General features: G+C 38.6%; 1 protein-coding gene across 2 annotated transcripts in view; it reads left to right on the top strand.

The window, feature by feature from the left end:
• Positions 1–6,808, top strand: part of slit3 (slit homolog 3 (Drosophila)) — a 235,791-nt gene extending 228,983 nt beyond the window's left edge. For both annotated transcript variants that reach the window (XM_084907796.1, XM_084907804.1), the window contains 5 exons: positions 2,197–2,351; positions 2,806–2,966; positions 3,523–3,680; positions 4,125–4,330; positions 4,436–6,808. In XM_084907796.1, the coding sequence (XP_084763922.1) occupies positions 2,197–2,351; positions 2,806–2,966; positions 3,523–3,680; positions 4,125–4,330; positions 4,436–4,683 (928 nt within the window). In that variant the 3' untranslated portion in view covers positions 4,684–6,808. The remainder of the gene's footprint in view (positions 1–2,196; positions 2,352–2,805; positions 2,967–3,522; positions 3,681–4,124; positions 4,331–4,435) is intronic.
• The last annotated feature ends 7,932 nt before the right edge of the window (positions 6,809–14,740 follow it).

Raw genomic sequence — 14,740 nt, forward strand, 5'->3', positions numbered from 1 at the left:
CTAACTGTGGGAGGAAGCCAGAGTACCTGTTGAAAACCCACCTAAGCAAAGGCAGAAGATGCAAAATCCACACAGAAAGGCTCGAGCTGGCCAGTGTATTTAAACCCAGGACCTTTTTGCTGTTATATACTTTAAATCTGCAGAATAATTCATAAACATGCAGGCACACAAATCATGGACAAGCTATTGAAAATATCCACTTTAAAAAATAAGGACTTTTAATGTTGGTAACATTCAAACTCATACAGTCACCTGCAGCGCTGCCAGCTGCTCAGACTCAGACATGCTAGTCTTTAGTCAGCTACTTCCATCTGGTGGATTTTTGGTTTCACAACAAGTCCAGTGCTGAGTTTCCCATGTCCATGTGTTTAAAAATGTGTTTATGGGGTTCCTAAACAACAAATCAATCTGAGAGTTTTCAGCTTTGTGAGCAGCTCCATTTAATTTAAGAAGGCAAGCAGTTGAGCAAATGAGGGGAAAATGAGATGAAGAGCTTTTGGACTGAAAGCAAATAAGCTTTAGAAGAGGAATAGGGTAAAAATGACTGTTAAATGACATTGGGGCTAGAAAGGTGATTGAAGCAGAGCGAAAGGTGATTGAAGCAGAGCGAAAGGAGAAAAAGAGAAGAGGAAGTGGATGGGGAAGAAGATAATGAAAAGGAAATGATGAATAAAGAGGAAAGAAGAGAATGATATGTAATGCAAAAAATGAAAGAACTAGAGTAATACAAAGTTAGGTTTGAGGAGGAGGCTGCTGAGGTACATAACTGATTTTTCTGGCTAGCAGAACATCATTTTGCTATGTTTACTAGGCCTGTTCTCAGCCTTTATTAAATTACATGGTTCCTAATGGAAACCATGTATGTGTCTGTACTGAGTCTACAGTTGTTATTTTACAAGCTTTTAGCTGCGTGCTAAACATGACTGATGTCATGACAATCAAATGGTTTTCACATTTGTTGATGGACAGTCACATGTCCTTGTAAAACCTCCATTCAAATCTCAGATTAGCACTTTCAATTAATAGAAACTGGTTAAAAAAATAGATTCCTAATTTTTATCCAGTTGTCGAGGACAGTGACACGTGACGAGACAAAGCAAATGGGTCGATAATAAATTCTTGATTCTTTTTAAGGCCTGTTAATGTGTTATAGTGTATGTTGTAATGCATACTGTTCTTTTGTCCTTCTGTATGGTCAGCATTTTTATGAAAGTCACACTGGCCTATATCCAGAACTCACAAACCTTGCTCCATTTGCTGTTAATGTAACATCGCTGTAATCTGAACGCTCTATAAACAGCTGTCAATCACAGCTGATTTAAGGCTCCTTAGCTAGTTAGCAAATAAGTGGTTGCAGACAAAGGGAAGTATTGTCCTGATGTTTCGCTGTGGGAGTCTGGAGCAGACCACCAGCAGAAAGAGTAGCTTCACTTGTTCATTTCTGTTTTTGATGTTCTGCAAGAACTTGGTTGAGCGGAGGCACGGTCAACTTTACCACCCCGCGATTTACCTCTCTTTCCCTCTCTGTCTCTCATTCTCGCTCTCTCTCTCCTTCTCTCAGCTTTGCCAAACCACTGTCTCTATAGCTGTCTGTCTCCCCTCCAGCAAAAACCACTTAGCAGAGAATCTCAGACACACGCATTCACACATGGACACATACACTTTCCTCCCAGGGTCAAACATGGTGCAAAAGGTCATAATGTTAGTTCTTTGCAGACTTCTCTTCAATGGAAACATTTATTCTTCCAAAAAATATCAGAACTTTACCACAATGGTCCAAAGTGGTTGAGTCCGGCTATTAAATTGTAAGAATCCGGTTTTGCCCCAAGGCTTGAGCTCATCAGAACAAACAAGCCCATGTGCTGCTAGAAAGTACTGGGCCTCAACCCCCATGTTAGGAAATCATGAAATAGATCAAGCGCACATTATAATCCCTTCCACAGTAACACAGTATTGAGGATGTAATCAGTGTGTTTTATGTCTCAGGATAGCATTTCGACACAGATTTCCCTAATTTCTTTTTCATTTAGGTTGGTCGATTTGCAAACACAACAAAACAAAGAAAAACTTGTCTGTTTTGTGTCTGTTTTTCCAATTTGCTCTAACAGTTTTTGCAACGGTAATCTATCATAATCATGCACGTACTGAAATTATGTCCTTTTTTTCTGTTTGTGTGCATTTGTGCGTTCGTTACAGCGTTGAGTCTGTGAATGATGGGCTTTTCCACACAGTTGAGCTGCTTATTCAGAACCACTCACTGAGCCTAGTGGTGGATAACAGCACCAACAAGAGCCTGGGAAAGCTGGCACGCCAGCCCTCCGTCGACCACAACACCCAGCTTTACATAGGAGGTACTCACACACATTTTTTTTATAAACACGATGCATTTGCGGTACACAGATGTTACTTTTGCCTACCCTACTTTTTGTTTGCTATGCAGCGCATGGGTACATACGCGTATAGGCACACACAACATGCAAACGCGCACGCAGACTAACGCACACTAAATCACAGCAAGGGTTGTGGTAAGGAAGTGGAAAACTGTTTTTATTCAACTTTTCTTCAAGAAAGAGGGTAGACACGCCTCTGAGAACAGTAACTCCTTTTTTCTCGAGTAAGAGAGACATACTGTTATTGTGCAATAGTGAGAGCTGCAATGCCGTATTCTTGTTGTATTTCAGTGTAAGCCAAGCCAGAATGAAACCAATAAAGGAAATATCTTAATCAAACATTATACTATACTTTCCATTGTTATTACTGCTCATTTCTATGCCTGTTTCTGGTTTTATTTTCACCAATTCCCAGGAGTGCCATCCCAGGTCGTGGCCTCAGGTCTGCGTCCAGGGCCTGAACGATCCCCTCAGGGTTTTAGTGGCTGCGTCCACAACGTCCAGATCAATGGGGAGCCTCAAGACCTGAGTTATAGATCCAGAGGAGCAGGACAGCTACAAAGAATTGAGGGCAAGGTAATTACACAACGGCTGGCATAAATTCCACAGCATTTACTAGAACGCACAGTAAAATTAACATATTATAAGTTCATTCAGTGCTGTTAAGAAACCTTGAAGGTTTTATTGAGAACTCTATGGCCTACATTGGTTTTGTAACTCATAATCCCGTAACTCTGTCCTTAAGTTCGCCTATCAACATATCATCAAAGAAAGTTATGTTTGGCAATAGTAAGAGGACATCTGGCTGAAATACCATGTAAAAAAATCATAGTGAAAAACCTTATGACAGCAGTGTTCTGTTTTGGGTTCGGAGCAAGGATCCAATCCAAGCAAGCATTCACTTTCATAATATAAGCCACTGTAGAAGTCTGATGAGTTTTAAGGCACTTCAACAAAGTCAGTAGCTGCTATGGAAAAGTATACACGTTGTCTTTCCAATTTGGAAACATATTTAATCTGGACCCTTGAAGGGCTGCAGCATTAAGGCAACATCAAAACATTTCTCTGGTTGCGCCACCTACCTCCATGTCGTTTCTAACAGTGATTTCTTCATTTTATGTTCTGTCACTAGGGTGATGGCATTCTTGCGGGGTGTCATTCGTGCAGTGTTTGTGCACAGGGTGCATGTAGAGAAGGAGGAGAGACGGGAGTAACTTGCGATTGTCCTCCTGGACGCAGTGGGGCTCTGTGTGACCAGACGACAGGCACAAACCCCTGTCAGAACAACAGGTAAGCCAAAATGGCAGAGACATTGTATGTGAGGTGTGAATTTAACTTGCAATTACTAACTCATGCATAGGGGCACACTTAAGCGCATTCTGTAAAGCGTGCATTTTGTAACAGTTTTAGAAAATGACATTTCTGATTAGTCTTGCTAAGTTACACTGATAGGAGAATGAAAGAAACCCTGGTGTCAGACCCTCTGACCACACACAGAAGCAAAATTTCCCTGGTCAAGCTTTATTTTCTGTTTGTTATATAAAATGAATAATTGCCACCTGTTTGTGATGTTTCTAATGCCATTTTGTCATACAAGCCAGGTCTCTGTTTAGTATAGATTTTGAAATCATGTGGGTTTAGTGGTTTTAAAGCAACCATGGATGAAACCACATTCCAACCCCAGTATAATTCTCTCCTGTAACATGTTTTCCTTCTGTTCTGCTCTTTCTCCAGATGTTCTCATGGCCAGTGTGTTCCCAAGGGTCAGTCTTACAGTTGCCATTGTAATGAAGGCTATCAGGGTCAGTTCTGTAACCGACGACAGGAGCCTCCAGCATGCAGGGGGGTTCGCTGTGGGCGTGGGGAGTGTCGGGTGTCAGAAAGGGGAGAGCCGTTCTGTCACTGTCAGCCAGGGTTCACCGGGCCTACTTGTGACACAGGTAACACTAAAAGATTATAAAAAGAAGAAACGGAAATTTGCCGAGAATGAGAGCATATTAGGATTTAAAATATGTGCTTTTTTTTTTAACTCCACCAACATGCAGAAATCACATGTCAAGGAGAAATGGTAAGAGAACAGCTGAAGCGCCACCAACCCTTAAGAACATGCACGTCCACCAGCAAGATTCCCCGCATGGACTGTTCCAGATCCTGCCAGGCTTCACCTGGTGTTTGCTGTAGCGTCACCAAGACCAGACGGAGGAAGGTGGTTTTCCGCTGCACAGATGGCACCTCGTACTCAGAGGAGATGGAAACCGCTCTGGAATGCGGCTGCTCCAAATGTCCGTTGTAACAGCACGGCAGTTTGTTTTGCAGCACTCACCGCCGCCTTTTTGTGAAGTCCACACATCAACGAAGTTGTCGCTCGGAGAATTTTCCGCATTGATGAGCACCAGCATGACGCGATTTTTAATTTCCACGTTTTGTTTGACCGCTGCCAATTTGCTGCCAAGAGAAACGACAAACAAAAACAAAAATGGGACACGTGTGTGTGTTTTGACAGAGAGAAAATATATTGTAAGATATAAGTGAGAAAAAAACATAGAAGTTATTTTTATTATGGATTTTTTTTTCTAAAAGATGATAAAAGGACTGATTTTTGTAATATGTTGATTATATAATGTGTTGCATAGTATAAAAATGTTATTTTTACCTTGTAAGAAGTACACAGCAAAATAGATTAACATTCCTTAAAAGTATATGAATTTATATATGTGTAAATCTATATAAATATTTACCCTAACCCAATGAATTTTATAACTTCTAAGTGTATTTGCATGATGTTAATGTGAGTGCCAATGTGTGGGACACTGAGAAGAGCAGAGAAGAAGAAGAAGAAGAGCTCTGTTGATTCCACACAAAGGAAAAGGTGGCAGGCTTTTGAAGTCCTCCTCCTTGGAGGCTAAAAGCGAACTGTATGTGCCTAGCTAACCTGCTTCTCTATATAATGGACATTATCCTCACATGTGAGTTCCCATAAAAGACTCTTTTCACAGAGATGATTTAACAGTTTGCTCTAATATTGTGTCATTCTTGTTTGCTGTTGCACGCCACACTTGGAGCCACATAAGGTTTGACATTAAATTGGAAAGGCATCTGCTATTCATTGGAAAATGTTATGAATCAGAAATTCCCATAGAAATCAATAATAATGAAAAACATGCTGTAAATTCATCATTATGCTCACTCTGAACTTGTTAGAGTTAGACTGCTGAGTGGAGACGGAAAGACATCTTTTTTGAGTTATGCTTTTAAATAACAAGTTTTCTCTCAAGAGTCACTTACTGAGTGTAGCTGGTTGTGCTCCGAGGTATTTTTTTACACCCATAACAAATGGAGTGATGTCACACCCTGCATAATACCTACACGTCAATGCTGCAATGTGAGATGTCAAACTTGGTATAAATAGCAAATACGCCAATTCTCGCTGTTTGCTATTCAATTAATGCTTAACAAGGACAAACTGTTTCAATAACAACAATACACCAAAGTCACATGTTTTTGCCTTAACAGATAAGGATGTCAGAAATTATTGAAAAATGTTGCTGATTTATGCAAGTTCACTACTTTTGATGTGCCTGTGTTGAAATCCAAAAGGTTTGCTGCAATATTTTCAACAGCTGCTACTGAATTGTTTTTGGATAAATAAGCATCATAGTGTCACATGTAGCAATTCACACCAGTCCATAACAACAATCAAAATAAATGTGTGGCCTTACGTGGTATACCTCTCCCTAATCTCTTAATTAGATTGTATTTTAAGGTCCTAGGAAATATAAAAACCTCCAATTAAGTAATATAAAGCCTTAACCACGTGGCAGTTCTTTCAGTTTGAAAGATTCTCTGTAGAAAGTGCCTCATAGCTTTGTGATGAATGTGAAACTGCAGTACCACGTACCAATTTCTGTGTTTTACCCTCTTTTATAAGAATAGAGCATTTGTTGTGTTGCAATAACAATATATAATGCAAGAACCAATATTTGCTTTAAAATGCATATGGAAGGAATCATTTTATTGTAAAGGTGAAGATTTTGGTAATTCAATAATGGTTTTAATTTGAGTGTTGACATTGTAGGTGGAGGTTAAAAACTATTATGTGCTCTTGTTGACCAAAATGTAATTTGCTCCGGTGTGATCACAGCAAACCTCCACCATCACAACTAAAAATAGCTTCTGTCAGTTTGTCACATAAGAGAATCTGATTACACGCAAGAAACAACAACACGACTGAACACAAATACATCACCTGTGCAGTTTCTCATTGCCCACAGTTGACTAACACAATTAAAAGTATTAATATGATGTAACTACTACTGTACTGTTTACTTTATACAATGTTGCTTTGTTTACACAGAGGCAAAGTATCGTCAGTAAATTTACAGCTCTGCTATTAAAGGTTTGCAACAGTGTTAAAATTATGATTTTCTACACTTTTATTCTTCTTGCTTCTTCACTATGAACATTTTCCTTTCATTCCCTACTTTTCTTCCAATGTTCAAGAGAATATTATCTTTTCCCCACAGTGTCTCCTTCATTCACAACCTATCCCCTTTCATTTTCCTACTTGTTAGCTTCTATCCTCATTTTTACAGCAGTTCCAGCCTTTAACTGTCCCCTCTTTTCCTTTTACCCATTGCACATCTTCGTATCCTGATACTGATTGCTTAGCTTTTCATTCTGAACAAAATAAAGCACCTCAGTTATTAGTTATTGACAATGAAAATAACTGTAAAATCAAACACGTGTATATGTCCTAGGTTTAAAAAACACGATTATGTGAGTGATAATTGATACTTATGTTGAATGTTAAAATTAAACTACCATTGAAACTATAATAATCTTTCATGTGTGAGTTTTTAAATACAGTGTGCCAGTGGAAAGTGTGCTTACTGTACCCAGTCTTCAGTCACTAGAGCTCAATCCACTAGAGCACCTTTGGGATGGGGTGAAATGGGAGATTCACAGCTGTCTTACTTGCAGTATGATGCTGTCATTATGGTATGTCACCATACAGTATATCAGTATGGAATGTTTCCATCACCTTGTTTAATCAATGCCATAAAGAATTAAGTCAAGAAATCAAAGGGGGTCCATCCAGGTTCAAGCTTGGGTCCTGTTCCAGAGGCCTGGGAGCTTAAGGGTCCTGCACAGTATCTTTGCTGCTCCGACTTTACTCCTCTGGACAGAGATCTCGGATTTTGTTCCTGGTATCTGCTGGAGCCACTCTCGTAGCTTTGGGGTCACTGCACCGAGTGCTCCGATTAACGCTGGGACCACTGTTACCTTCAAACTCCACATCTTCTCGAGTTCTTCTTCAGCTCTTGGTACTTCTCCACCTTCTCATGTTACTTCTTCCTGATGTTGCTGTCGTTTGGTACATCTATCAATGTAGCAGTCTTCCTCTGCTTGTCCACTACGACTATGTCCGGCTGGTTAGTCATCATCTGTATCTGGAAGTCCCACAGAATCTTAACTCAGTCATTCTGGACCACACTAAGGGGCGACTCCCATTTTGACCTCGGGACTCCCATGCCATAATCTTCCTGTATACTATACTACACTTTTTTATGGTGTTTCATGTATGCCCTGCCTGCTAGCGTGGTGCACTCTGCTGTTATGTGCTGGATTGTCTGAGGGGCATCTTTACAGGGCCTGCACCTGGGTTCTTACCTGGTGTGATAGACCCCTGCCTCTATGGATCTTGCACTGAGTTTCTTCCTGTGCTGCCATAATTGTGCCTCTGTGCTTTCTTTCAGTCCAGCTTTGTCCAGCCATTGGTAGGATTTCTGAATGTCAACAACTTCTTCTATCCCCCGGCCTTCCATGATGGCTCCTCCTCACTTATAACTCACCAGTTATGGCATTAAACATATTGCTGCTCCTGGGCTGGTCTGCCATTACCCTTGAGTTGTTGCTTTCTGATGGTGTGTTGATGCTGATGGACAGTTGACTGCTGCAGACTGATTGCCTCTCCTTGAAAATGCTACTCCATTTGTATTTTAAGTTCACATTTTTGCTTAATATTGATTTGAATTGTAACGTCTGAATTCTAAAAAGTACATGAAAAAAAGGACATGTGCCATTCATTTTATTTGAATAAAATTTCATTTATTTTATGATTCTAAGTATTTCTAATAGGTTTAGGTTGTAAATGAACACCTGACCTTACCTGATTGGAGGTAAGATGGTTACATAGAAAACTGGGTGTTTGTTATACACTAAAGGTAGGAGTATGTGACAGTTATCCTTAGTGGTTGCAAAAGGTGCAAAATGCATCTGCACAGAGATATGCTTTAGTGGTCTTAAACTCAGAAACTCACAATAAAATGTCTTAAGAGTTTTTAGTGCATGCTATTAACATCAATCCAGAAGAATACTTATCTTTGAACTGGTCCAACAGGACAGGTCTGCAGGTAAAAACCTTTCATTTTAGACACTGAGAAATGTCTTACTTTCAGAGAAATATAAAAGTGTTTAACTCTGATAACAAGAGTGTTTTGCTGTTTTCTTACAGATCACACTGTATGTTATACGAGAGCCTTAACATTTCCCCAATGTTATCTGGTTTGCATGGAATCCATCCCTTTTACTAATTAGCATGCAGGCAGCTGAGAAAGTCAAAACATCCTGACTAATGTTAATTGACCAGAATGTTTCTCACCAGAAGATGGCAGCATTGTACAGACAGAGAGGACATTGCATGTTGATAATTCAGTGATTAGAGCCTACTGAACAGTCATATTTTGTTTCCCTAAGAGTGTCATCTGAATTTATACATTTAAACAGTGCTTAACACAAGTCAAGCCAAAAAAATAAACTAAAAGGAGTTTGTCCTGGATCAGTTGACCAGCTCTTTATTTTAGGTGTGATTTTCACATGTTTTTGATGCTAATATAAGAGAAGTAGAGGTGGGACCACAAGCCAACCCGCAGCAGCACAGACTGAGAGTAAACAAAACTCTCAGTCTGTGACATCCCACAATTGTGTGCTCACACAGTTGCTCCAGATTTCTTGGCTGTACATTCATGTTTCACATTTCGTATTCCACAATATCACAAAGGTACTGTGCTGGATTTAGATTTGGAGAATTTGGATGCCATTTGAGCACAGTGAAGTCATGTTTTCAACACTTTGTGTGCTCAGTAGCTTGTGTACTTTTTGGTACACAATGTTGCCCACACAATTACACCAAAATCAGGCCAATTTGCTATTGCAATGCAAATTACGTACATGGATGTAACCTTACAATCCAAATGTCACAGCAGCAGACCAGTCAGTGCCTAAACTTCTGTTGTCAGGTTTTGTTTAGCTCGTGCAAATTACTGGATCCGTTTCCTGTTCTTAGCTGACAGGACAGACAACTGGTGTCCTCCTTTGTTTTAGCTCATCTGCTTGAAGGTTGGAAGTGTTGTTAATTCAGGCATTTGCTTCAGTGTGAGCTTCACTTGGTGGCTGTTTGATGTGTATTATGTGGTGATACATTATATAAGTTTCATATAGATTTTTCAGAGCATTAAATGCAAAAGGTAAAAATATATTTAAAAAAAAAATGCAAGGTAATGTTTTTTGCTCGTTTTTGTCTGACCAGCCGAAGCGTTTGTCCTCTTTCCCTCCCTTCACCAACTGGTCACGTCAGCTGGTTCTGCTGGACGTTTCTTCCTGTTAAAAGTGAGTTTTCCTTCCCACTGTCACCGAGTGCTTGCTCATAGTGGGTTTTCTGATTGTTGTGGTTTTCTCTGAAGTATAGTAGGGTCTTTACCTTACACTATAAAGCACCTTGAAGTGGCTATTGTAGTAATTTGATGCTATATAAATAAAATAATGAGTTACCTAGGAAATCATGTCAAGTAAATCTATTCACATTTTGAAATAACAAGCATTAACCAACGTGCTGTACAAGTAAAAGGAATAAGACAGAGCAGGAAAATACAGAAAAACACAAGTCAAACAAGAGGAAAACAAAAGAAGAGAAGAGTTGACTCAAGTACATCTCAAGTAAAGAATTCACACCACTCTTTTTTGTGGTTTCCGTTTTTGAGCTTGTGTTTTTGTCTTTCAGCTTTCACTGCATGCATGCACCTTGCTGTTGGTGAACACTTCGCTTCAGCGTATTTTTGCTACATGTCTGTGTTAGCGCTAGCCTCTAGTCTTGGTTAATTTTTAGATTTAGATTTAGGGTCACATGTTTAGCTTAGAGGTTAAGCAGGTAACCATGTGCAACAAGGCAAAATGCAACCTGAGGTCCCTTGTTAGATAGAAAGTGCTTAAGCATAGAAAAAAGTCCTTCAATGAATGGTTGAAAGAGGCATGTTTAATAAAGCTCTTGGAGTGCTCCAGTAGAAAAGTGCTACATAAGAATATGTCCATATCGTCATCCTCTGTTTCTTTCTCTCTCTTCTTTCCGGTCTCATCTTCTCATCTGCATCTGTCCTCTGAGCCTAAATCCTGTCCTATGTATAACTGAACATAGGACATGATTTAAGAGTAAAAATCTTGATTATAGGGTGGAGTAAGTGTTTACATTAAGACGTCAAAGCAAAATTTTGACTTCCTGGTGGTCTAACTGATGCTTGGATTACCATCATCAGCAAGGCACTTCCTCTAAGCACAATGGCGACTGTACCTAAACCATTATTAACGGTAATCAATTCAGGAAAAAGACGTGCACAGGAAATAATTCGTCATCCTTACCATCAGTGACACCATGAAATCCAAGAAACCCATATATCAAATGTAAATAAAATATGAAGAAATCTATCCTAGGTGCTATGAAACAGACACTGATCCATGTTAGAAATAAATGACCAGCTTATATGTGCAAAAACCGACTTTTTAAATAACCTCCTACACAGCTTATATTTGGTTTATAAAATCTCATAGAAAGAAAATCTAAACAATGTATTATACACGCTATTACATAACCAATTCATTATTAATACAAATTATATTAATGATTTAAAAAAGGAATCTGTGTTATCATTAAAAGCTCAGGGATTTTAAACATATAAGCTATAATATTGTCTATCCATATACTGTCAGCATCAATCTGTTTTTGTAATAAAGCAACAGCGATCTGTTTCTATTCTTCAGAAAAGAGTAGCCTCAAAGCACTGTGTAAAAGTGCACAACAGTGTAGGAAACAGAAAGCCAGAGTGTGCAGCTAACCTAGTAAACTAAGTTGTGGTTGACCATTCCTCAGCTTCCGAGCAAACACTGAGTGTAATTACTCAGAACTACTGTGACCTGTACCAGAGAATGCTCAAGGTTCAAAAGCGCAAAGACAATGATGTACGTTATGTTCTCTACTTGAGATTGTGGGTCAGGTGGTTACAAATTGTGATTCATGACGCTAACTCTCAGTGGTCTTAAAGAAACTCCAGAGTCTCACAAACCCATCAAACAAATCATTCTAGCATGGTCTATTTTTTGCCTCTGTATCAAATGGATTTGAAGTCATTCTGTGATACTTGCTGCTAACATAGCCACAAACCGATTTCACTGTCACTTTTTGGTGATTTTTGCAAATACAAACATGTATAATGAAGATAGAAATTAATTGCTTAAAAATGTTAAAAGTAAACTATTTTGAATGTTATGCATGTCTTGATTTGGACAGTAACTTGGAAATAATGAAGTCACATGCAGCTGCAGTGCTGGCCACACCTGTGGTTGCTATTGTGTCTTAAGTTAACAGTCAAACATTTGTGACCTCATATTTTAAGAGTAATGTCAGTTAAAGAGTAGAGGTGGTGAAAAATGACTGTAAAATGAATGAAAACAGTTTACATGTTTAAACACCTTGTTTGTTCTCTTTGGGTTAATATGTGATCTAAAAAGTATTAGAGTGCCCTCTGGTGGTAGCAGCATCATCAGACATGTGGAATGCATTTGTGCAAAAAGTGGAATGATAGGATATCCATTTTAACCATTATTTACATTTTTAATAAGCATGACATCAAAGTAGTTATATAATAGCAAAAACCCCAATTTGGTTTAGAATGAATAAACAATGAGATCAATAGTGGCACTAAAGTCAAAGCTGAGGGTTCCACATATCATGGATATTGTTTGCTGTAAAAATAACAACATCAGCAAACTGGCCGAATAAGGTGAAGGAAATAAAAAATAATATAGACAACTGTTCATTTTTTCATCATTCTTAAAACCTTATTTTCATGCAGTCAAAATGAGTCTCGGTTGAGGTGTTGCTCATCTTCAGAGGGTGTTATGTCTCGAGAGAGGGAGGGGAATTCACACAGGACACAAGTAGAGACCTGTGTGAGAGCTTTAGCAGTGTGTGTGTGTGTGTGTGTGTGTGTGTGTGTGTGTTGTCATAGTCTGGGCAATGACAAATACTGTTTCCTTAGTTCAAAAACACCTTGAAGAAAACAGCCATGATTATGTATACTTTTAAAGAGACCTACTCTTTATAGATTGTTTTAGTTACTTGCACATAACTTTTGTGTGTTTGCATTTGTGGGCACTGGGTGCTCCATTATGTACTGACTAGACTGCAGATCTGTGAAACTTAGTCAGCATGCTAACACGATCATGTTACACAATAGTGATACATTTGTTCTTACTGTATACATTTTTGAATTAGCATAAACTTACTTCCTGTATCTTAGGTCAGCGGTCCCCAACCCCCGGGCCTCGGACCGGTATCGGTCCGTGAGTCGTTTGGTACCGGGCCGCGAGAGTAGAGGCTCAGGTGTGAAATGTATGGTTTTCAGGGGTTTTATCGGTTTTCAGCGTTATTTTGTTATCGTTTTTATCGTTAACTTGGTTTTCCTGGGTCTTTTCACGTGTGTTATGAATAAATCTGATTTTTTTCGGTACCGGTACTAGTCTTATTTTGTTGTATTTATCCGCGACACCTTAAAGGCCGGTCCGTGAAAATATTGTCAGGCATAAACCGGTCTGTGGCGCAAAAAAGGTTGGAGACCGCTGTCTTAGGGGACCTAAACACACAGGAAGAGACCTAAAGCCCTCTCTTTTGAAGCTTGAATCTGAATCTATAAAGAAGTGGAGCATGGAATTCAATGTAAACATAAATAAATAGCACCAAGATGTTGTTATTATTGTGCTCATAACCTGCTTCTTGGGGGTATTTTTTCTTCTTCCCTTCATTCACAACCCGTACTTAAACAAATTTGAATGAACCACTGTTAATAGATAAACGTGTGGAAAATGTACTAAAAGAAGTGGAGAACATTTGCTGTCAGAAATACTGAATATAAAGTACAGTATAAATATATAAAGTACAGTTCTGTGTAAGCTGTTATTCTTGATTTAGGTCAGAAATGTTTACAGTCCACTGGGAATGTAAACATTTTATCATTTACTCAAACTGAAACTGAACTATGATCAGCAAATATTTGGATCAGTTCTAATGTACCTACGACCTTCTTTCCTGTTAATATAACCCTCAACACCAAACATTGCAAACCTTTATATAAGCAGGAGGTGTATGTTTGTTCTTCCCCACAGATGTTTTTGTGGTCAGGCTATGTTGATTTTTAATGGCTTTATTAAAATTATTGTAAATGTTGTCAATTTGTGCTTTGTTCTTTTAGGTTAAGTATTAACTGCATAAGAAACCAAATTTGCTCAACCATTTGAAATTAAAATACACATCTGAACATGACTTATGTTTGGCTGTACTGTTTAATAGTACCTGACTACACACCCTTAATTCTTCTTTCATTCACACTTTAATTTTCATTTGATTTTATTCTTTGAAAAGAATAGTCTGATATATAACAAAAGTTGATCAGTACTGCCTTTTTATCTGGTGACTAAAATCAGGAGAAACTTATATTGTAAGTACCAGTCTTGAGGGGGCTTGGTGTAATTGTAGAGCACCCCAAAAAGTGAAAAAAGTACACTGTTATCTTCTTTTCCCTTTACCCAACTGAATTATTTTATCTAGAATTCCCTCCCCATGTATTGCTGAGCCAAGAAATCAAAGTTCAAAATGAGTTCTATAAATGATTGAGCAGACTTGACACCGATCACTGTCACTGTGGTCTTGATACGGGTAAGTTATACTCTGTAATGTGGTATTGATATTGTAACATTTTTACATCTATTTTTTACTGTTTTCCATTTAAGCTTCACAAGCTTAACAACGGAAAGGGAGAACTGAGAGACCTGACAAAGTTTCTGATTTAAACTCGGAAGGTTTGTTTCTTCATTTTTTCAGAATGCTCTGCCATTACACACAAGTTAAATATGACTTTATTTAAAATTGTACTTTTCCCTCGGGAGTATATATCTAGAGAGTCTATGATTGCTAAAATCTCCAAGAGGTTTATTTGTTGATATGGTTTAATATGATCACTGTACAT

The sequence above is a fragment of the Perissodus microlepis genome, chromosome 2, assembly GCF_051167445.1.
Source record: "Perissodus microlepis isolate ML-2025 ecotype Zambia chromosome 2, ASM5116744v1, whole genome shotgun sequence".
NCBI lineage: Eukaryota > Metazoa > Chordata > Actinopteri > Cichliformes > Cichlidae > Perissodus > Perissodus microlepis.